Source organism: Pristis pectinata, chromosome 17 (genome assembly GCF_009764475.1).
Source record: "Pristis pectinata isolate sPriPec2 chromosome 17, sPriPec2.1.pri, whole genome shotgun sequence".
Lineage (NCBI taxonomy): Eukaryota > Metazoa > Chordata > Chondrichthyes > Rhinopristiformes > Pristidae > Pristis > Pristis pectinata.
Window position 1 is genome coordinate 43,958,572 of NC_067421.1, and position 24,497 is coordinate 43,983,068.

At 41.5% G+C, this 24,497-nt stretch overlaps 1 protein-coding gene across 3 annotated transcripts in view; it reads right to left on the reverse strand.

Annotated features, from left to right (window-relative positions):
* Positions 1 to 2,428: 2,428 nt before the first annotated feature.
* sbno1 (strawberry notch homolog 1 (Drosophila)) overlaps positions 2,429 to 24,497 on the reverse strand; it is a 103,454-nt gene continuing 81,385 nt past the window's right edge. For all 3 annotated transcript variants that reach the window (XM_052032017.1, XM_052032015.1, XM_052032016.1), the window contains exons 21-31: positions 20,830 to 20,942; positions 20,193 to 20,264; positions 19,792 to 19,891; positions 17,217 to 17,291; positions 16,983 to 17,129; positions 16,810 to 16,904; positions 16,218 to 16,310; positions 12,384 to 12,521; positions 11,715 to 11,791; positions 6,858 to 7,051; positions 2,429 to 3,495 (exon numbers count right to left, since the gene is read on the reverse strand). In XM_052032017.1, the coding sequence (XP_051887977.1) occupies positions 3,353 to 3,495; positions 6,858 to 7,051; positions 11,715 to 11,791; positions 12,384 to 12,521; positions 16,218 to 16,310; positions 16,810 to 16,904; positions 16,983 to 17,129; positions 17,217 to 17,291; positions 19,792 to 19,891; positions 20,193 to 20,264; positions 20,830 to 20,942 (1,247 nt within the window). In that variant the 3' untranslated portion in view covers positions 2,429 to 3,352. The remainder of the gene's footprint in view (positions 3,496 to 6,857; positions 7,052 to 11,714; positions 11,792 to 12,383; positions 12,522 to 16,217; positions 16,311 to 16,809; positions 16,905 to 16,982; positions 17,130 to 17,216; positions 17,292 to 19,791; positions 19,892 to 20,192; positions 20,265 to 20,829; positions 20,943 to 24,497) is intronic.

Below are 24,497 nucleotides of genomic sequence, written 5' to 3' on the forward strand. Positions count from 1 at the left end.
TCACAGGCAGGCCATTCCCTTTTCTCAGTCTCTGCCGCATGTGTTCGTGATGAGGCCTTCCACTCCCGGACATCGCAGAAAACAGGGATCCACCCCATTGTTATCAATGGAGTCCTCACCTGCATTTCCTCTATTTCCCGCACTTCTGTCTTCAGCCTGTGTCCCCTGACCCAGGCAGAACAGGGATCGAGTTCTCCCGGTTCTCACCTACCACTCCATCAGCCTGCACGTCATTCTTCACAACTTCCATCACCTACCACAGACCCCACCACCAGGAACATCTTCCCCTCCCTCCCTGCTTTCCACAACAATCACTCCCTCCACTCATCCACTTCTCCCTCCCCAGGCACTCGCCCCTATAACCTCGCTACATGTCACACCTGCCCCAACACCACCTCCCTCACCACCATCCAGGACCCTAAAAAGTCCTTCCCGGTGAGGCAGTGGTTCACACACAAATCCCGGGGTTCTAAGACACAGTTGAACTGTTGTTCATCACATTGTTCAGTCAGCCACACACACACCATCCAGTGCAGCCTGCTCTACATTGGTGAGATCCGATGCAGACTGGGGGATTGCTTTGTCGAGCACCTTCACTTTGTCTGCTGGAACAGCCAGGATCTCCCGGTGGCCAGCCATTTCAACTCCTTTTCCCACTGTCACACCAACATGCCTGTCCACGGCCCCTTCTACTGCCAGCTGGAGGTTACACCTCATCTTCTGCTTGTGTTGCTCCAGATCCCAGCATCTGCAGTCTCTTGTAAAACAGTCACATCAGTCCCCACATAAACTTTACTCTCATCCATCAAATCGGAGTCCTTAATATTTGACAGAGATAAGCCTGCAGCTGAAGGCTTCCTTACCCATAACAAGTAGTCTTTATTATTGTTAAAGCCAGTTCAACCCCTGCATATCAGTTAACCCACGATTTTGGGAAAGCAGGGTAGAAATGACAGCTGCTGGCTGTTAATAACATACCTTTTACTTTATTTTAGAAATGCTCTGGTTATTTTGGGAGAGGCAGCAGTTGAGACCAACATGAACAAATTAAACCATAAAGTTCCGAACTGCAAGTCATAAAAAAGCAGGAAGAGTAAAGACACATTTAGAATTACCAGGACCAAATATCCTTAACTTGGTTAATAGAACATTTTATGTAAATGACATTTTCAACATGCATCCACGGTGTTGAACAGAAATGACTGGATTGCACATAAGCTTAGTGATTTTGTGACGCCCCATTTACAAAGGCAAAAGCTAGCAGTCATACTTGTGGAGAATGAAGATCAAAAGTCCTGAGTTACAATGAGAACCAGTACCACAGATTCCCAGAAAAATAGATTCAATGGCTGAGGAACCAGGGCAAGATACAAATCCCAGAGACAGACAGTCCTCAGTCACACAGACAGTTACGGCCAAAGACCAAAGTACCTGAAAAATAGTGATTAAAAATCAAAGCCTCAACTATTGCTTCCTCCCCCATCCCCACAATCAGAATGAATGAGGACATTTCCCACACAACTTCACTGTCACTACACCAATAAAGGTAGAATTTTGTCACACAACCAGCTTGCAGTAAATATTTGACTGCACCTTTTATCACGTTGTTCAGTCAGCCACACACACACCCCTACTGTTCTTCCTATGGATACAAACATTGAGAATGCACAACTCTTCCCAGCTTTTAAAAATTCTACACCAGTTTCCATTAATACAATATGATTTATTAATAGTTTTCTGCAAGAGCCCCATGCCTTGCAGTAACTTATTGTTGACAATTCTAAACTTAAATATACAATTATAAACAATTGAGTATCTTCAGTAGTGCAACTTGTGCCAGCATGAAATGGCAAAACTTCCTTCACTATTCTGATAAAGTTGACGAAACTATTTATAGTCAAAACAAAGTATTGGTATCATAGCTGAGACTATACACATTTGTACAGTACAAGTTTTACTAACTGAAGTAATATAGACACTCTGTTAAATACTTAACAGCGTTGAACTGTGAACAGCACTCAAGGACACTGCACACAGTGCAGTTGTCTCCAAAGGCTCCCTTCATACATTTGACACCCCGACTAAGCAACTGGCTTCACCAGCATGTAGAACGTGCAACCAAGGTACCGTGAATCAGTACAGCACAAGAGTACAAGATGTACATCCTTAACTTGAATTATAAGCTTTGATACTTCTCATGACTGACAAGTGGCAGTATTTAAACCTCCCACACCAGCCATGCTTGCATGCACAAGATTACCATCATCTGCAATGTTCTATTATGATTCACAAATTACAGCTTTCGTCTAAAAACTGCTTTCCAGTATGTTGAAGTATGTGGTCTAAACTATACTAAGTGTTGGGTAAAATTGCAGGTAGAAAACAAGTAACCAATAGGGGAGTGATTAAATATGATGGAGCTGTTAAAGTGGTTCTGAGAATTTTAATATATAAAAAAAATCACCAGATAATTTAAGATTGTGCCATTAAACACTGAAATACAGAACATACATTTTGTAGTTACCCAGAAATTACATACTGTGGAGAAAGGAAGCATATCAACATATTCAAAACAGCTTCTGTATAAAGCAATTAGACCCCTCCTCCCAGCATAATCTTCAATTATACTGCCTCTTTTTTTTTAAATAGGCTGGGACTTTTGCAATTTTTTTTGCATCTTATTTACATCCTGCTACTAGGATATACATGATAATCAAACCCTGAATAAATGGTTGTTCACTTTTAAGACTTCAGGGTTAACAAACCCAGACCAGAATCAGGAAAAATTCTACAGGGTTACAATTCCACTAAGCTTGTATTGAAGATGAAACATTCTAAGTAGGTACAGCGAGTAACGCAACCTTCAGCATGCCTCCAGCACCGGTGCACCCACACTTGTAACAAGTTACAGAATGCCCTCACTTATGCTACAGAACAGGACATAGGAAGTTATTTTGAAGACAAAATATCTGACTGGTGTGCAGCAAGTGCACACACTCCCTTGCATCACTGGAACAGCAGAAATGGGAGGTGGAAAATTATAGCAGCTAGTGTCAGAGAAGAACAAAGTACTGACACAGATTTGGGGGGGGGGGGGGGGGGTGGAGAAGAAAAAGAGTAAAGATGTCCCTATGTCTAGGTCTTCGATCGTCACCCATTTATTAATCAGAACTTGTCTCTGATTTAATTACAGGCAATCCCAGAGTCACTGTTTTCATCAATACTTCACTAATCAAGGAATCTCTTTGGAGCACAACCCTGAATTCCTGAAAAGAGTGAAGGTCACATGGTGCTGCACCGCTGTCAATCACAGTTTTCAAGTACGGTCAGGCCCAGTGCAGATGGCCAAAGACTATGTGTTGCTGATGTGACTCATGCTCTGAGGGTGCAGCTGTTGCCACATCTGTTGCTGTTGCAGTGCCAGCTGCTGTGACTGGTCTGACGTTGACAGAATGTTCATCAATGGTGAGACACAGTTTTGAGGAATGATCAAACCTGTTGAAATTAGAAAATCAAGGTTAAATGGTTGAAAATCAGAGCCTTCATTTTCTAAGTGCACCACACCCAACCACTTCTTGACTGATTTTTAAGTTCAAACACTGAACCAGATGCTCCTCCTCCTGAACAACTTGGCTGTAGTTCTGGATTTACATACAAGCCAGGCTAGGTGAAGGTTACATCTCTCCCTCCCTGAAGGACAATGTGACAATCCAGAAGTTTCATGAACACCATTACCAGATTTTTAATTCCAGAATGAATTCAAATCGCACATCTGCTGTGATTGAACTTTTGTCCATGAACCACTAGTCCAGGCCTCCGGATAGAAGTCCAGTACTATAACCTGTGAAAAGCAACTGCGGATGGTGGATATATAAAACCAGACACCACTGGAAATCCTCAGATCAAGCAACACCTGTGACTATGACTATATCAGTGGTGAAGAATGCTCTCGATGCTGCCTGACATGTAGTTACTGAAGCCTCGACCAGTTTTGTACCCAAGTGACCAAAGACACACCATCCAAGCATTAATACTAGGTGATGCCAAGAGGCAAAGTGATGCAGTGATCTCTTGGGCCGACAACCCGTCACAGTCCTGAAGCAGCAAGATCCCATACTTGTCAGGTGACCAGTGAGGAGAAATCTCCCTCCACAGGGAGAGAAAGAAACTGAACAATGTACCCTGATCTACAAGAATTGAACACTCGTTTAGAACCGATCCTCTCAAAATTCTCAAAGTGTTGCCTCTGCAAACCACATCTGGGCTGCGAGGATGACACACAGCAAAGGGAAACCTCTGCAATGCTCGTGAACACCAAACAAAAATGCCACTAACCCAAACCAGGAGCAGGTGATGAAACTGATACACTTCACATTATTGAGAGGGGACTTCATTGAAAGACACTTATGGTCACTGATAAAGTGAATGAAGGGATGTCTTCTCCTGACTCGGTGTCTATAGCCAGGCACCACAGCCTCTAAATAAATAGTTGACCATTCAGGATAGCACTGAGAAGGCGTCAACTTAGAGAGTAGTGAATCTTAGGAAATTCTCTATGCAAAAGGGCTCTGGACACTCACCGAGTATATTCAAGAAAGAGAGTAATTGATCTCTCCAGGGAATCCAGGGTATGGGGTTAGGGCAGGAAACACTGTGGTAAAATATCAGCCACAATTTTATTAAATGGCAGGGCAGGCATGAGAGGCCAAATGGCCTCAGCAGATTCCATTTCTTATTTCTTATGGTGGAGTTTGATGCACAATGGCAGAGGGGGTAGGGACACAGGGAGCATAAACTGGGATGGGCCAGCTGGTTTACTTTATACTTATGGAAGCTGTACACGTAACGCATTAATAAGCATAAGGTACCAACCATCAAGGTGAAATTAATACTGGGAGGATGCAGGAAGCAAAGAATCAAAAATGATCAAATCAAAAGTTGGCTTGGAAATGAAACAACACAGACACAAGGAGATTTGGGCACTTTTCAAGCATGGCAAATGCCAGGTCACCTTTCATCACTCTTAGAGGTTCTTAAAACAATAGCAAAGAAATACTGGATAAACAACATCAACAAACATTGTTCAGAACTGACTGAAGAGTGGATTCACTCAAGCCAATCAGCATCAGAAAGGACAGATGAAAATTTAGTCAAGTAATGGTGTCAATCACGCTACCAATATCAGTAACATGATGCGGAGATTAAAGATCAGCCATGAAATTAGACTGGAGCAGGAGTGGCCCGGTGTTTCCCATGTTCTTCAACATCAGCTTAAGTAGACTCTTGTAACAAACATACTTGCAAACCATTCCAAGAGCAAATCTTACCTTCATACTGAACTTCACTTCCTATAAAGTAGACAAAATGCAGCAAAGTAGAATGTAGGAATCCCAATCTTATAGTGCTGATGTTACAAATGCAAGCTTTGAGCATATCCTGCTAATATAGGGGCAACTCCTGATGGGAATCAATGGTGAAGTGATGCTTGGTCAGCAGGGACAAGGGAGTTTTGTCCCTCAAAGTCAAGAATGAACTAAATTCCAGAAAATGCACGTGCTAAAAATGTCAGATGTGTTGCTGACCATCAGATGATAACTAAGCTCTGCTTGGGTACTTGCTGGGTATTCAAGTCATGGAACAACAACAACACAGACAGTAAATGAACTACTGGCTAAATGACTACCTCTTCAAAGGATCTAACCAATTCACTCCATTTGCCTGTCAATTTTCTCCTCCAGTGTTACCTCCTTCCCCTTCGAGTGCCGACTGAATTGACTTTTCACTGCTCTTTTAGACGGGGTGTTACAGACCACACCCTGCACAGTTTTCCCTCACCAAGGCTCTGGCTCTTCTGCCACTTACACTAAATCACTCTTTTGAGCCTCCTACTACTAGAAACAGTTCCCATTAATCTAGTGTCAAAACCATGAATGGTTTTGAATGATGTGCCCAAGCTGCACTCACTGTACTCTACTATAGGGGGAACAGTGCCAGTATTGTCGAATCTCTCTATGTGCTTTCCTATCTTGGAACCATTGTAATAAACATCTTCTGCACCAGGGCCTTGACACCCACCCTGAAGGATGGTAAGAAAACAGAACACTCCACCTGGACCACAGCCAGTTTTTTTTAAATGAAGGTTCTGTAAACCTTTTGGTTTTTAATTCGCTGCCCACAAATGCCTTTTCAACTGTCTTCTCAATTTATTCCAGCTTTAGAGGCATTAGCAGCACCACCTCTTCCCCCATTAATGAAGACAGACAGTATTCAATTATCAACCCAGCCACACAGCTTGCCACCACATCTGTCTCTCTAGATACCTATGTCCTTCTTTACATTACCCTTGCACTGACTTCAGTTTTGTAGCAGATTCATGTCTCTCCCTGATCTAACCCGATACTTATTTGCCCATTGTTCAATTCTCAGTGCTGTACTGAGCTAGGTTCTCAATTGAATTATTAGAGACACATGAGATTGCAAAGACTGGAATCTGGAGCAAAGGGAATTATTAGTTTTGTTTGAATCACTGCACAGAATTCTACGGACTGGTGCAGGACTTTGACCTGAAACACCAGTTTACACTTTGTCTCAATAGATGCTGCCTGACCCACCGAGTCCCTCTAGCGCTCTGCTTTTTGTTCCAGATTCCAGCATCTGCAGCCTCCTTTTGGTCTCGAACAGCCTGTCATCTGCCCAAATACAGAACTGCTAAGTATCCACCGTGACTTGTTGGATGAGAATGACCAGGAACTATTTAAATGCAAACTTGGATTGGAAGGTCCACTTTTCTTCAAATAACTAACAGCATTATGACTGAAACACTTTCAGTAAAGTATTAATCCATTGCACAAACTCACCTACAATCCTTTGCCCATCTTCAGTTTTCAACCGCACAATCTGCATTTTTACATTCGTCCCACTTACTGAGGCCAAGACACCCTCCACTTTAGTCCACACACTAAGAACTGAGCCACAGAGGACGTGGTAAGTGCGGCACCGCAGACCAACTTCACAAATCATTCCCAGGCTCACTTTTTTGCAGTTTCCACGCCTATTAAGATAAAGCAAAATAATGATCAGTTCTGTTCCTGAAAGGCTATTAGCCACAAAAGGCACCTCTAGAGCTGAAGTTCACCATGGCTCATCTCCTGATGGCACATACACTGCACCAATACAATGAATCCTGTTCTTCAGGAGAATGGACTAGACATCTTCCCCCCACCAGGTAGATTACAACAGGATATTGATAGAATGCAGAGCTGGGCTGAGAAGTGGCAGATGGAGTTCAACCTGGATAAGTGTGAAGTGATCCACTTTGGGAGATCAAATCTGAAGGCAGAATACAAGGTTAATGGCAGGATTCTTAGCAGTGTGGAGGAACAGAGGGATCATAGGGTCCACATCCATAGATCCCTCAAGGTTGCTGCACAAGTCGATAGGGTTGTTAAGAAGGTGTATGCGTGTTGGCCTTCATTAGTCGGGGTATTGAGTTTAAGGGCCACAAGGTGATGTTGCAGCTCTACAGAACTCTGGTTCGACCACACTTGGAGTATTGTGTTCAGTTCTGGTCGTCTCATTATAGGAAGGATGTGGAAGCTTTAGAGAGGGTGCAGAGGAGATTTACCAGGATGTTACCTGGATTGGAGAGTATGGATTATGAGGAGAGACTAAGGGAGCTAGGGCTTTTCTCTTTGGAGAGGAGGAGGGTGAGAGGTGACTTGATAGAGGTGTACAAGATGATAAGAGGCATAGATCAAGTGGACAGTCAGAGACCTTTTTCCCAGGGTGACAATGGCTAACGTGAGGGGGCATAATTTTAAGGTGATTAGAGGAAGGTAAGGTGATTAGAGGAAGGTGTAAGGGGGATGTCAGGGGTAAAGTTTCTTTTACACACAGAGGGTGGTGGGTGCGTGGAACGCACTGCCTGCAGAGGTTGTGGGGGTAGATACATTAGGGACATTAGGGTTGAGGGCTTGAGTTAAAAGGATAGTCTGAGACTTTCTTCCCTGGAGTGTTAGAGACATTAAGAGACTCTCAGATAGACACATGAATGATAGAAGAATGGGGGGGAGGGCTATGTGGGAGGGAAGGGTTCCGTAGATCTTAGAGCAGGATAAAATGTCAGCACAACATTGTGGGCTGAAGCACCTGTACTGTGCACTAACACAGAAAGAATTACAATACTGATAAATTCATGATACAATTAATCAAGATGACTGATATTTAGCCAACACCTATCAACATATGGGGCCTGGATCTAAATTCTCATTTCTTATACAACCACACTAAATGAATAATGATCCAATTATCACAAGCCTTGTAAACAGAAGTTATGCCAAGGAAAAAAACAATTAAAGTGAGAAAGCCAGGAAAAGAATATCTCTGAAATTTGAAAACCGGCAACAAAAAGCATGCTAATAAAAATTAAAGATAAAAGAAATTAATTTTCCCCCAAAATAAAACCAGAAAATGCTGGAAGTATTCTGGTCAGGTGATGAGAAACAGGCTCTTGATTCGATCTGGGGAACAGATGCTGACTGGCCTGTTGGATGCCCCCAAGCATTTTCTGTTTTATTGAAGATTTCCAACATCTGCAGTTTTGAGATTTTTAACCAAACTTCTGGTCTGACCTTAACCATGAATACACTACAACTGACAGGTTTCAATGCTTTTAAAGCATCAACTTTTTTTTCAGTATTCTTGTCATCAAAATATTAAATCTAGTATTAAAGGACACTCAAGATGTCATTTGTAGCTGGATCATTCAGGTGACGGGGAACAGTAAAATTCAAGAACACATGACCATGAAAAAGCAGGAGGTATTGGGTGTCTTATGAGACTTAAAGGTGGACAAATCCCCAGGGGCTAATGCGAGGTATCCCAGGCTGCTAGTGGAGAAGACTGCTAGGGCCCTGACAGATTTTTAAATCTTTGCTAGCTATAGGCAAGCACCAAATGACTGGAAGACAGCAAGGGGACCCCTTTATTCAAGGGCAGCAGCAATAAGCCAGGTAAACACAGGTCTGAGAGTCCAATGTCAGTGGTAGGAAAGTTATTGGAAAAAATTCAGAGACAGGATGAATCAACACTTGGAAAGGATTAATCAAGCATAGTATGGCTTTGTTGGGGGAGATCCTATCTCAGATAAGATTTATTAGTCACATGTACATCAAAACACACAGTGAAATGCATCTTTTGCGTAGAGTGTTCTGGGGGCAGCCCACAAGTGTCACCACACTTCCAGCGCCAACAGAGCATGCCCACAACTTCCTAACCTGTACGCCTTTGGAATGTGGGGGAAACCCACGTAGTCACGGGGAGAACGTACAAACTCCTTACAGACAGTGGCCGGAATTGAACCCGGGTCACTGGCACTGTAAGAGTTACACTAATGTGCTGCCTAATTTAATTTAATTGAACTTTGAGGAGGTAACAGAACGTAGTAACAATAAGAGTGCAGAAGAGATTTACCAGGACATTGCTTGGAACGGAGGAACTGGGAAGGTGAAGGCCTTTGTGTAAAAAAAAGGAAAACAATCAAACAAACTGTAGAACAAAACAGAAAATGTTGGAAATACTCAGCAGGTCAGGCCACATCTGTGGGAAGAGAAACAATCAACATTTCAGGTCAGAGCTGCTTCATTTTAAGGCCGATATTTGGAGTGGTTGGAGTAGGGAGTATGATAGTCCTGCTGACATTGTGGAACCACACTCAGAACCACTTGTTCAGTTCTGGACTGTGTACTGAAGGGTTTTACTTGCCTAAGAGTCGGTGCCGTCTGGATTTAGTAGATTCTCAGGAAGTGGCGCATTCTTTTGAGGAAGTTTGACCTAAACTTCAGTGCGTAATTGGTAAGTACCACATTCTGAAATAACTCATTGTGCCAGCTGATCACATTGAGACATACAAGGGGGATTGATGGGGTAGATGCCAAGAGCCTATTTTTTTTTCTCCTGGAGTGCTGTGAATCTTTGGACTGCTCTGTCCCAGAGGGCCATGGATGCTGTGTTACTGAGTATCCATAATTTTTGAAATCTAAGATAATCAAGCATGTGGGAACTGGGTGGGGGCAATGGTCAGGGTACAGGAACAACCACAACCTTTTTTTGAATAAGGAGCAATCTCAGAAGCTCATACAGCCTACCCTTGCTTCTATTTACCTTCTGATGACTTTGTTTTCCACATTATTCTGGTCTCTGCATAAAGACCATGTTGGAAGTGAGGGTTCTACAAGTTACACAGTACTGGGCTCGAGAGACATCAATTTTTTTAAATTAAGGAACCAGTGCATGACATTCATATTTTGTTTCACCAGGTGGCAGCATTTTAAAAGGTGCCCAGTTTCACTGCAGCAACAATTTAAACTCCAACATTTACTTTTTTTTAAAAAAGTAAACTGGAAATCAGTGTCCAGCTGTCTATAAATGCCTAGACAGAGACCACTGGGTGCTACACATCTAACTGGTGCCTCTAACTTCCTCTTGCCGCAGTAAAACATTGAGCTCGAGTTTGCTGCTACTCAGGTATCCACACCAGCCAAAGATTCTACAAAACTACTTCACTGAGAGACAGGAGTTTGAGCGAATGTTAATTGAAACTCATTTACACAATGCACATTTCCATTTGAGAACCAAATCAGTTGCTCAAGTATCACCTTTTACTTGAATGTTGCAAAGAACTATCTTCAGATATCCAAATTTATTGAGAGGTTGAGAGAAGTGGACAAATTAACAATGCACAGATTTGATCAAGGAATGTCTCAATTTTACTCAGGATTAGAGAAGGAAAAAATACCAAACTATGTACTAAAAACAGTCTTGAAGAGAAGATCCCACATCATCCATGATACATCCATTTAAATCATAGACTGAATAGAAAAATAGGCCAAAGTTCATGGAAGAATAAAAAAGTGAACACGAGCTGAAGAAACAGGCTTCAGGAAATGAATGGACTGAGGTAGACTGAAGGAGGAGAAAGAAATGGGAAGTTTAGTAATAGAGAGTTTTCATATGCAAGTCAGAAATTATTAAAGTCACAGTCAGCAGTGGCAGGGTGCAGGCTCAGGGTAAACAGCAGAGGGCAATCAGAGAGAGGGGGTATTTGTGGGGCAAGAGTTAACAATGGTAGCTTTGTTGTTCCCAGAACCTAAAAGGACATTGCAACTCTTCGAAGAGCATGATAGAAGAGCAGGGAGAGAACAAAGGCAATGGAGCAACAGAATTGACCTTAAGATTATAATGCCAATAGATTAATATGGATAAATTGAGGGGACTGGTGACAGTTCATTGGAGAACTCTACAATTAAGTGTTTTGGAGAAGGGGGGGGGGGCAGGGAGAGAAGCCAGTTAATGATGTTCTGATTGAATGGATGAGCAAGAATGACTATCCTAGTGAGCTAAACAGATGAGGAAAGGGAGTACAGTTAACCATGTCAAGAGCTACATAAGTTGACAAAGTCACTGGAACTGTCGCCTGAGACTTCAGCTACGACTTATACTGCTGTTACAGGTGCAAATTCAAAGGGAAAAATTCAAACAAGGAGTTAAGAAGATACCGACAGAATTGAAGCATTTACACATTCAACAATTGGGATAGGAGGGAAGCTGAAGATGGGACCATAGGATGCAAAAAGAGATAAAAGATATCAAGGTGATTTGAAACATCCAGCACAAAATAGTACAAATTTTAAAACATTTTTAATGATCATACTAACCAATATGCATGAGTACATGTGTCTGCAGAGGACTTGTATTGTTCTACCCAATGTGACTCTGCTTCCCCAGAGGATACCTGTGATGGTAGTCACAAGAGGTTAGAAGCTTAATAAGATCACACCACCCAGTCCCAGTTTCAGTCAGTCACAGTACAACAGAGATACAGACAAACATTAACACATTTTACGTCAGTTAAAGCAAAGACACAGCAAGGTGCATCAATGCCAGGCCCACATTATTTCTCACAACATGGGAGGCCTCTCTGGGTTCATCGAGTCTTACTGCGTCTCAGAACACTCCCAGCTTACTCCTGACAAATCTGCTCTCCTTCATGCACAACTACCTCCCACCGCCCCCCCCCCCCCCCCCCCCCCCCCCAATTTCCTGCCACCACCTACACTAGGGGTAATTTAAAGTAGCCAATGGACCTTCCTTGGGATGCGTCAATCGTACAGCATGGGAACAGGCCAGTTAGCGCTCCACATCCACACCAACCATTGCAGGGAAGAAACCTGACGGCACTCATCAACAGGATTAAACCAGCGTCTCTGAGGCAGGTCCAACTGTGCTGCCTGAGGAAACAATTTATTCCAGAGCAAGCTCAATATTGTGTCATAACTCCAGCACATCCACAGATTGCCAAATTTGGTTAGTAAATTTTCCTTCACCTTTTTGTACTTCTTTTTTAGGTCAATATAGTTCTCCAGCTTAAGCTGTTTGCCAGTATTTGGTCTGTACATCATGAACAGTCTCTTCTTATTGTTAACTTCCTTGACAAGGATTGCTGTCTTTTTATTATTTCTTATCTAGAACAAAAGACACAATTAAATTTGCAACTTAAAATGTTAGTTACTCACAGTACAATGCTCTTCCATTTCACTGCAAACATACAAAACGAAATCTCCAAGTTAAAAGGTTACCTTTTAACACAATTTCTTAATTTGTTTTTTGAATTCTGAGATGGGATTTCTGCCAGAAATTACCAGGATTGTGGAGGGAATGATGCAATATGTGATAAACTGTCAATTGGATATGGTGATCTTTTCTGAGTCGCTTAGGGATGTGGGTGTACACAAATACAGAAGATATTCACAAATGTGATCATTTAATAAAGCCTACACAACTGTGTGACGTCTCAGAACTTAAAGAATATTAGCACCACTTTCCAGAAATGCCCAATAGGGTGAACATTCCAAAAAGGGAAAATGTTATATAAATTAATGAGATTGGATCTTTCTTGCCCAGAGCAGGATCAAGTTTTGGAGGTAGAGGGAAAGCAAACAACAGTTCTGTCATAAAAACACACTGCTATTTGTTGACAGTGAATTGAGCAGAGCAGCCTATTAACAAGGGTTTTACAGCAAAACTGTTGTCCTTTATCACATTGGTTTGGCAGCAGAGGTTCACATGGTCAAACCTGTGAAAGAGCACAAAATCCCTCTAAATTCACAGTAGCAATGACCATTTTGACTGGTGGCATTTTGTGCCAGGTGTTTATAAACCCATGAAGTACCAATAATTTTGTATGATAATGAGGAGCTTGCTTCAGCGTTGGAGTTGGGAATGATTTCCCTGTTTTCTAGTGTTAGCTACATTAACTTTGGCATTGTCCCAACAACATTGAGGGGCTTGGTGATGAAAAATTCACTACCCAGTGAGTATGAATGGGTCTCCAACCATTTCTCTTCACTCTAATTCTCGGCCCTAACGTCCAAATAATTCCAATACACCCTAATTTGTACTTGGTCATGTACTTATGTCTTATATAGTAGTTCAATAGCTTTTGCTGTGGGACATCACACTAAAATTCTTGTACTTAAGTTGATGCTTTGAGTTTAATTGAGTTCAGTGGTGAAGATTCAATGTTTATGTTGTAGGTGTAGTTCTCCAAGGACAGAATCTTACACAAGGAGAAACTGAGCACCAGTCTGCATTTGGAAATGTCTGCACAAGAATCAGTCCTAACTAAAGCAGAAAATGTCACCGTCAAAAGGTCCCCCGTGACTGTAACCACTTTTGTTCCTACAAAAGGAATGTAAAATAAAATTATTCATAAATAGTACGTGGGCCAACAAACATTTACTTCTCATTCTTAACTGCCCAAGGTGGTGGTGAGTCACATTTTTAAAACTCTGCAGTCCATGAGGTAACAGTGCTTTTGGTGTTATTGGATCAGGAGTTCCAGGATTCAGGTGCAGTGACAATGAAGGAATGATGGCACATTTCCAAGTCAACATGATGTGATATTTGGGAGGGTAACCTGCAGCTGGTGCTCTTCCCTTGTGCCTGGAACTCTTGCCTTCGATGGAGGAGGTGCTGCTAAAGCTTGGGCAGGTTGCTGCAGTACACTTTGTAAAGAAAAAGTAAAATAAAGTGAGGATACAGGACATCCAAAATTAAAATGGAACACGGATGTCTATGAGGAGAGAGAAACAGAGTTACAGTTTCAAGTTGATGACAAGCCATCAAGTTCTAATCATCGACCAGAAACATTAATTGCTTCTCTTCCTACAGATGCTGCCTGTTCTGTGGTGTACATTTTGTTGCAGATACAAGACACAGCATGGTGCATCTGTAATGAAGGGACTGAATGTTTAGAACAGAATCATAACAGCATAGGCACAGATAAAGTACTAGTGTGTGCCTTGCTTTTGAGTATGGATTAGAGTCACACTCAGACAAGCAAGTGGAGAATAATCTATTACATGACAGACTTGTGCCTTGCAGACAACATGAAGGCTCAAATGTTAAGAGATGAATCATTTGAGAATACACAGTCCCTGACAGCCACAACATTTATGTGCATGGTCCAGTCAAATTTCTAATCTTTACAAGTTTCTGGCAAGACCGCATCTGATGTATTGAGTATTGTGTACACTTTTGGTCTTGGTATTTTAGGAAGAATATACCTACATTGGAGTCAGTGCAGATAAGATTCACTGGGTTGATTCCTGGGATTCTTGATGCAAGAAGAGAGGTTGAGCAGGTTGGACTCACTGAAGTATTAAAATAATGAGAGGCGATCATATTGAAAAACACACAGTTCTGAAGGGATTGATGGGGTAAATGCAGGGAGGATTAATGTGGGTACTTAGAGATAGGGGGCATAGTTTCAGAAGGAGGATTTACTCATTTAAGATCAAGACAGGCAGGAATTTCTTCCCTGATAAGGTTTGTGACTCTATCCAGAGCTGCCAAGGCAGAGATTGACAGATATTTGAACTATAAGGGAATTGGGGGATATGAGAGAGAGCAGGAAAACATTGAAGTTAAGATTGGATCAGTGAATGATAGAGCAGACTGGAAGGGTGGAGTAGCCTTACTCTTGCGGTTTCTCACATTCTTATCATGGGTGCCACCTGGAACGTTGGTGGGGACTTGTCAATGGTCACATGGTTGAACAGCATAGGGCGGTGATTAGGCACTCGTGTTTATGTCTAATCACCTCCTTTGCCTTACAGTTAGGAATGGATTTTGCTTGTTACTTAAGCCCAAATTGGAATTTTGTTCAGATATTTTTGATAAAATGGTCCTGATATGAAAAGCTGATATTCCTAAAAATTATTCAACTTGTAAAAAAACTTTCTACTGTTACTGCTCACACATCTCACTCAGAACGTCAGCACACTTTGCATCAACTAGAAAATTAACTACGCTAGAATGACAAGGCTTTTCTCCTATTGAAAAGGGTGTCTGTATGGTCTGAATGATTTCTTATCAAATGATGGCAGCCAGCGTTGGTCAGACTGAGAAACACGTGTACCTGTAGGATGGTGGTGAAATTTTGGAGGGTCCAGAATTCTTGCTGTAACAATTCAAATTCCAACTCAAGTTTTCTCTCATTATCTTCAAAACCCAACTAGGTTCAACCAACTTTCAACATCAAACAGTTTGTGCTAACCAAAATGAACTGTGAGGTGGGAAAGTTGTGCAAATACTGGAATTTTGTTTTTATAAATGGGACTACTATACAAGGATAGTATTGAAATCATCTTCTCTCCACCCTTGTTACCCAACCAAGGTTGGAGAAACCACATTTTATTGAATCAACGGCACCTGCAGTATTTTGCTCTATCCAAGTTGCGTCATTTAGCTGTTAATCTCCAAGTCTACAGTCAGACTGTGAATGCAGCTTTGATCTTTTGTCACATCATCCTGGCTTTGCAGTCCTACAGAAATGCAGTCCACATAAAACCAGAAAAAAGAATGGAAACAGTCTCTGAACCTGGGAGGCTCCATCAATCCTGGATAGTCCACTGAACAGTAAACTAGGCGGGCTTATTGTACGATCTATAAACTTCTCGTTTTCACACTTTCATGATCGGGAGAGGAAACAGAGTTACTTGTTTGGGTGAAGGAGGTGCATAATTTAGTTCAATTTAATCAGTTCCAGCTTAAAGGATAAGTCTTATTATAATAATGTAGAGTAGGAATCTAAGGAACAACGTGTGCCTGGGAACATACGTTGCAGCATGCACTTCCATTTCTTTCTCTTTGTGTACCTGCATTGACAGATAGAAGCCATCATCTGTTCCCATTTGCTCTGCCCAAATCTTTGTAGCTTCTTCCCAGGACATACCTCTTTCAACACTTATCTACAAAAAATACATATTTTGTTAAAACATCCCCTTACAGCCATAAAGCAAAACTGTAGTATATCAAACTTCTACAAGTTCTATTAGACATTTGAAACTTTAATGTCATCTTCAATGACATTTTTGATAACCATGTGCCTCAGCTGCACATTACTGATTGTGAATTGGAAACTCCCATTGGGAGAAACCAGTAAATAGCCAAGTTTTTAATCTGGTAGACCTCAGGTTTAATTCACGTTCAATACTGATTCCAGAATAAGCAGTAGTGAGTTACAAATGGTCTCAGAATCCAGAGCTGGGAGGTTGAGTTACCCAAGGCTTCAACTCCTGATGGTTGTCCAGTAATCCCCTTTGGCAGCATGCACATGGACCTTATACAAGGACAAGCTTCAAAGAGCCTTTAAATTGTATGTTGGGTAAGGTGGTCTAGGTTAAAAGGAAAACAAAACAACCAAAGATAGAAGATACAAACCACTTCACCAAAAGGTCAGCCACTTACAGTATACAGTTCAACATGCCCCGATACGGAATATCCTGGAGTAAGGAATTTTTTAACTTCTAGCTTCTTCACTTTCTCATCCCCAGAACCCAGATCTGTCCAAAAACAAATGCAAATCTGTAAGTGTTGAATAATAAACTTGTAATGAGGACAATATAAAACCAAGGACTTACCTAAAATTCCCATATCATATCTTCCATTTTTTTTAGCATTTTGAATGACAGCACTTAAAGTGTCTGAAAAGTACTGGAACAGTGCATTCTGTTGGTGCACCTCCATACCAAGAATTCGATTTAGGAACTTGCCAATATTATTGTAATCTGAAATGGAATAATCACATCATCAGCCAAGGGAATCTAGATCACAGAAACACAAGTAATGAGTTCAATTTCTAACCTAAACATTACCTTTATCTAGTGTGAGCAGTCCCGAACGGTCTTCCATATTTATTAAACCCACACCTATTAATCCCTGTCGAACATCTAGAGGCACAAAAGCACAGGCCACGTTAAATGGAATGAGCTCATCAGAAACAAAAACAAAAAATAAGCACCCTTTGGTGGTGAAGCTGTCCCAAAATCCAAGTAAAGCCAACTACTAGACAACAAGTAATTCTACACCATGTTGGAGAGAGTTCAAACCTAAAAGAACTCAATTTGAGGTTGAATAATAGTTGAGTTGGTGGAGATGCACCACTTCAGATCTTACATTAATTCTAAGCCCATCTACCCACTTTGACAAGTTCAGATGTTAAGTGTTACTTGTTGGGTTAGAACATAATCCATCACAAGTTTTAAAAGTAGAAACACAAGTTATGTCTTATAGTACGGTGGATACTGCCTTGGTTGAACAAGTCAGAACTCAAGTTCTAAAACTAAATCAAGCAGGAAATGTGTGAATTAGCACCAGAAAGAGGCATGACTGCCAATTCATTGGCATCTTTAGACCTTCCACATTGGACAAGATGACCAATAAACAACTCTGGTCCCATACAATATCATTAATCTTAATGATCCATCACCACTACCTCAAAGTCACCAAGGGGGAATAGATCCACAACAGCAGCCAGAATGACACAGGGTACAAGAGTGGTGACCAGAACCAGAGCGAGCACAATGAGGCAGACCTGATCAAACTAGCAAGAGCAGCAAACGAGACCTAGCCAAAGCCAAGGACCCAAGTGGAATCAGGAACTGCGGACATTGGGTGCAAGAGCTCAACAGAGAGGGATCCATCCAGGGTTAAATATCAAAATTCATGTGTGACAAAGGATAGCATGCAGGTAGTATCCACTGTAGAGTATTTTCTAAAAATATTTTTCTCTAAACTAGGGCACTAAGTGGAACCAGAACAAAAACAAAGATAAAAATAAACGTAAGGGTACCTTAACGAGGTTAACAAATTAATAAGAGCATCAAAAATGACATGAAAAATACAAGACTTCTGAAATAATGTGGGCAGCTGAAATCTACTGAGAACAAAGTTGCTGTGTCACCTGGGAAATTCAGGACACCATGCATCCTTGGGGACATCTGTGGATGAAGTACCTACAGCTACTCCAACTCAAGGCTTTTGAGTCTGAGGGCAATTGGAATCACTTCATAAAGCAGGCCAATGGTTTTCCCAATCAAATGTTCCAGGAGGCTGTTACCCTGCAGCCTCAGAGTTCAGAATAATCAGTGTGTAGCCATCCATAAAAGTAACAAGTACTTCAGAGTGCATGCCACTCTAAATTGGTGCTCATATTGGTGATGACACCCTGTAGGTCAGAACACAGAAGTGTGGAACAAAAAACTAACTCTGAGGATGGAAATCAATGACACAGTGCAGTAGTCTGAGAATTTGATTGAGAGGAGGACAGGCAGATATTTTTGCAACTATCACAAGAATCCTACACAGTGCCTTGCTTCCCCGTCATCAGAATAAGGGATGTTACAGAGGATGCAGGATATTCTGTGGGGTGGGATGAAGAGGAATCTATAACTTGAAGGGTCAAGGTCCTGCAGCCATAGATTCAATAGGTAGAGAAGATAATGTAATCTTGACAGGAGAGGTAGATTAATTTATGGGTATTACCTTGATGGAGGAAGGAACTGTTTTTAAAAATGGGTGAGTTCTACCTCAACAGGATTTGGGTGGAGTGGGAAGGGTTTAAACTAACATAGCATCAGAAAGGAGAAGATGCAGAGAGGATTGGGAATAGTAGACACCACTAGGGTAGAATGTTGCCTTCCTCAATGTACTCTGATTCAGATGACCTAATTTAACTGTACTTTATGGAAAAAAATACAAACTTACACTGTACATGGTATGGTTGGATAACATACCATACATTAAAAGAGCATTGACAAGACTATATGAAATGTTGAAAGATGATGTGGCTCCCTCTTCTGAACTGAAAAGTGACCATGTAAATTTGGTAGCAAGTCAGACTTCTTAACTAAAAACCTTTAATCAGTACATTTCACACAGTTAAGTACTTTTTGTTTGAAGCCCAACTGTCATTATGGTGAAATAAAATCTGGCAATCAATTTGAGTTCATTCATGTAAGCACAAATGAGTTCAATGTTGACAGGGTACTGGAAAACTTCCTTTTCTTTAACTTGTGCGTGAGGATCTTTCATATTTGTCCAAAAAGGCAGACAGGAGTGAGTATGTTTCATCCAACAATGCAAGGATTCCTCACTACTTCTAGTGAAGCCTAAATTAAGACTGTTTGTTCAAACTCCCTGCTGTGAAGTGTGAACCCACAGCTTTCTAATTCAGAGTTAGAATGCTATCAGTGAACCAAGGATGCAGCAATCTCAAATAAAGGGCAACACAGGCATGAAAAAAAATAAACAATTTTATTAAAATTGCCACAGGTAAAACCAGTTACTTGGGTGACTACAACTGCGCAGTAAATATCTTAAACTAAGAAAAACAGAGTTCATTACAACTGACCCAAACTGATAAAAGTTAAATAGGAATCTGCACTGTACCTTTGAAGAATTCCCCAATGTAGTCTTTAGGTGATGACACCAGTGGACTGTCCAGATTCACAATGGACTTCATTACAATTTCTAGGGCGTTCCTGCCATACTGTAGAAGTGTCAAACAGTCCATCATCACATTATAATTCTGGAAGCTAGTTAAAAGCACGAGCGATATGCATGCAAAATGTTACTTTATTCACAATGAGGCTCAATCTCAGTATTACAGCATACTTTTTTTGCTCCATTCCCATTACTGTGACAATGTCATTTCTTATATTCCAATTTTGAAGCAAGCAAAGCACACAGTAACTTAGATAAAAGTGACTAAATACAAAATAAGTTGTTAAAAGTTAAAATGAACAACTGTAAAATCCCACTACTCCTTGCCCAGATAACTAGAACATTACCTTGTTATCAAAGTTAAACCTGCTCAAATCTCTGGTTTCAGTGGCACGTCTATCACCATGTGTAAGAGCACCCTGTCCAAAAATAAAACAAAGTCAACATCCTGGAATGAAAAATCAAAAATTGCAGATGCTGGAAATCAGAAATAAAAACAGAAGATGCTGGAAACATTCATCAGGTCAGGTAGTGTCTAGAAGGGCCGTTCGTGCATGGTGAAGGTGGACTGGCTGGAACCAGGAAGTTGGGAGACAGGAAAATCTGCATGTTATTAACATTAGAGGCAACGTTGCACACCGCTGGAGCACTCCCTCCTCTTCCCATAGTCTGTGTTGACATGGGTGCTTAGACACATTTTTACAGAACCCAGTTTATGCAGTTTACCATGGCCAATAGAGTAAATCTGGTCATTTCATGAATTTGTATAAGAGACAATGAAAACAAATACACAACATAACTAAGGAAAGCATTAAGCCCCGCTTATTTTGTCAGTAAGTCATCTGAGCATAGAATAGGAAAAAAGGCAATCGATCTAACGGAATCGAGGTTGGCTACATCTTTAAGCACTTTTTCTTTTCTCGCCTAATGGTTGGACTTGGTGTGAGACAGGAAATGCAATCCCGTTTGAAAGTATGAACTTACCAAACTTTCAAGTCTTTTTGCAACAATTGAAGCAAATCTCTGTTCACCTGCCAATTCTGATATTAGAAAAACATACTCAGGTGAAGTCACTTGGTTTGACCGATGTGTTCTACCTGTGAATAACACAATAATCACATTTTCACAGTTCCAGCAAAAGCATCAACCTCAATTCCCCACAATCAATTGACCTTAAGTGTCTTTCCTTTAATAAATCTGTTAAGTCTTGACCCTCACAAATGTCACAGATCAATTACTTACAATTGAATATTGTAACTCATTTCAAATCAGTAGCAAGGAATTTGAACATTTTGATAATTTTTGAGCAGTAACTCCCAAGTATAACGACACTTCACAGAATAAGGCCACACTCCCCACATATACTCAGCATGAGACCACACCCTCTAGCCCAGGCAATATCCCATCCTACCTCACCTCCTCCTACCCCAGAGTAGAGAAGGAAGCACCCAACTCCCTATCCCAATATTGCCACAAACCCCTCCATTCTAAAATAAAAGGTAGAGCAAGCTATGCCCAACCTTTGTTGCCCCACAGAACAGGCCAAGCCAAAATACCCCACCTAATGCCACAGCACATACCAATGACAGCTCAGAACAGAGCATGTGTATTCATGGTACCTGAGGAAAGTAATTATTCACACAGAGCTACAAGATATTTATTGGTCATATATACATTGAAACACAGTGAAATGCATCTTTTTGTATTACTGAGAATGTGCTGAGGGCAGCCCGCATGTGTCGCCACTCTTCCGGTGCCAACATAGTATGCCAACAGATGCTAACTTGTACGTCACCTGGAGGAAACCCACGCAGACACTGGGAGAACATACAAACTCCTTTCAGACAGAGGTGGGAACTGAATCCAGGTTGCTGGCGCTGTAATAGCGTTACACTAAGTGAACATTGAAATGTGCAGTACTGCTCAAGCACTGTGGTGTTAATCCTCCATGTGAAGAGTGATCCTAATTCCATGTGTGTCCACCATTGTCATATTCCATTATTACACTTCCCTTAAATCACCCAATAAACTAAATGTTTAACCACTGTGCAATTCAGTATCTCACTCGTGTGGTGGAAGAAATATAGTTGGGCTGCTCCATTCTTGAACTCATGCATTTGGTCATAGCCACATCCCTCAGTCTATACCCACAGAGTACAGGAGACCCACTCTGCCCTAATCCCACTATAACTTCAATGCGATCCCACAGAAACAACCCTTATCAGTGCACATTAAGCTGCTTGTAAAATAATCAAGACAACTTGCAACTTATGCTGGACTCTTGCATATTTAAAGCTGGCCTATATAAACAAAAAATAACCACCCAGCTACCAGGCTGATGAAATTACCTCAAACTTATTGTAGTTACAGACCTGTTAGGCTGTGTTGAAACTATACATAGCCTTTGAGCTTTGATTCAAGTCACAATGAAACCTTTGTACATTTACTAATAAAAATACTTGAGGATAGGTATAAGAATTGTTCTTGTTACTAGTCTAGTAGGGTTCCAGCACATTCTGGTTGTGTCTTATCCTCAGTCCACAGGCAACCTCAAAAGCACCACAATAAGTGCTTCAGTCTCAGACTGCTCAGCCATTTAACTTCCTCATGACTGCATCCAAATACTTTTGCTCTATTTCTGCTGATATCCTTAATCAACCACTATCAGTTTCACATGCAAAGCTTAATATTCCCCATTTTCCACAGTATTTTGCTGTTGAAATGTTTCAGGTGATATATCCAACTGGCACGGTCAGACTTTAACCACCATTTAGAACATAGAACAGTACAGCACAGGAACAGGCCCTTCAGCCCACAATGTTGTGCCGAACCAATTACATTAGTAATAAAATGCCCAACTACACTAATCCCTCTGCCTACACGATGTCCATATCCTACCACTTCCCGCACATTTATGTGCCTATCTAAGAGCTTCTTGAATGCCCCTATCGTATCTGCCTCCACCACCATTCCAGGCACCCACCACTGTGTAAAAAAAACTTGCCCCATACATCTCCTTTAAACTTTCCCCCTCTCACCTTAAATGTATGCCCTCTGGTATTAGACATTTCAACCCTGGGGAAAAGATACTGGCTTCTACTCTATGCCTCTAAATCTTATAAGCCTCTAAATCTTATAAACCTCTATCACATCTCCCCTCAGCCTCCACCACTCCAGAGAAAACAACCCAAGTTTGCCTAACCTCTCCTCATAGCACATGCCCTCTAATCCAGGAAGCATTTTGGTAAACCTCTTCTGCAGACTTCCTAGAATGGGGCAACCAGAACTGAATGCAATACTCCAGATGCGGCCTAACTGAAGTTTTATAAGGCTGCAGCATAACTTCCTGACTCTTGAACTCAGTGCCTCGACTAATGAAGGCAAGCATGCCATATGCCTTCTTTACTGCCCTATCAACCTGTGTAGCCACTTTCAGGGAGCTATGAACTTGGACCCCAAGATCCCTCTGCTCATTAACACTGTTAAGGGTCCTGGCATTAACAGTGTACTATCTCTTTACATTTGATGCTCCAAGGTGCAACACTTCACACTTGGCCGGATTGAGCTCCATCTGCCATTTCTCCACCCATATCTGCAACTGATCTGTATCCCGCTGTATCCTTTGCCAGTCTTCTACACTATCCACAACACCACCAATCTTCGTATCATCTCCAAACTAACTAATCCACCCATGTACATTTTCATCCAGGTCATTTATATATATCACAAACAGCAGAGGTCCCAGTACGGATCCCTGAGGAACACCACTAGTCACAGACCTCCAGCTGAATAAGTCCCATTGACCACTACCCTCAGTCTTCTACGGGCAAGACAGTTCTGAATCCAAACAGCCAATTCAACATGGATCCCACGCAAGGCAAGATAGGACCTAGTCAACATGGTTTTGTGAAGGGGAGATCCTGTCTGACCAACCTATTGGAGTTTTTTGAAGAAATCACAGGTAGGGTGGATAAGGGAGAGGCGGTAGATGTTGTGTATTTAGACTTTCAAAAGGCCTTCGATAAGGTGCCTCACAAGAGACTGATTAATAAGATGAGAGGTCATGGAATTATGGGCAGGGTAGCAAAATGGGTGGAGAATTGGCTGGTTGGCAGGAAGCAAAGGGTGGAAATAAAAGGATCTCGTTCTGGTTGGTTACCGGTTACTAGTGGTGTGCCGCAAGGGTCGGTGTTGGGGCCTCTCCTTTTTACCTTGTACATCAATGATTTGGATGATGGAATAAATGGTTGTGTGGCTAAGTTTGCGGATGACACCAAGATAAGTGGAGGAGTAGGGAGCATAGAGGAAATAGAAAGAATGCAGAGGGACCTAGACAGTTTAGGAGAATGGGCAAGGAAATGGCAGATGAGATTCAATGTTGAGAAATGTGCAGTTGTACACTTTGGAAGTAGAAATAAGCGGGTAGATTATTATCTAGAAGGAGAGAAGATTGATAGTGCGGTAGTACAAAGGGACTTGGGGGTACTCATACAAGATACCTTAAAAGTTAACCACCAGGTTGGATCGGTGGTTAAGAAAGCGAATGCTATGTTGGCATTCATCTCGAGAGGTATAGTGTATAAAAGTAAGGAAGTGTTGATGAGGCTCTACGGGGCACTAGTGAGGCCTCATTTGGAATACTGTGCGCAGTT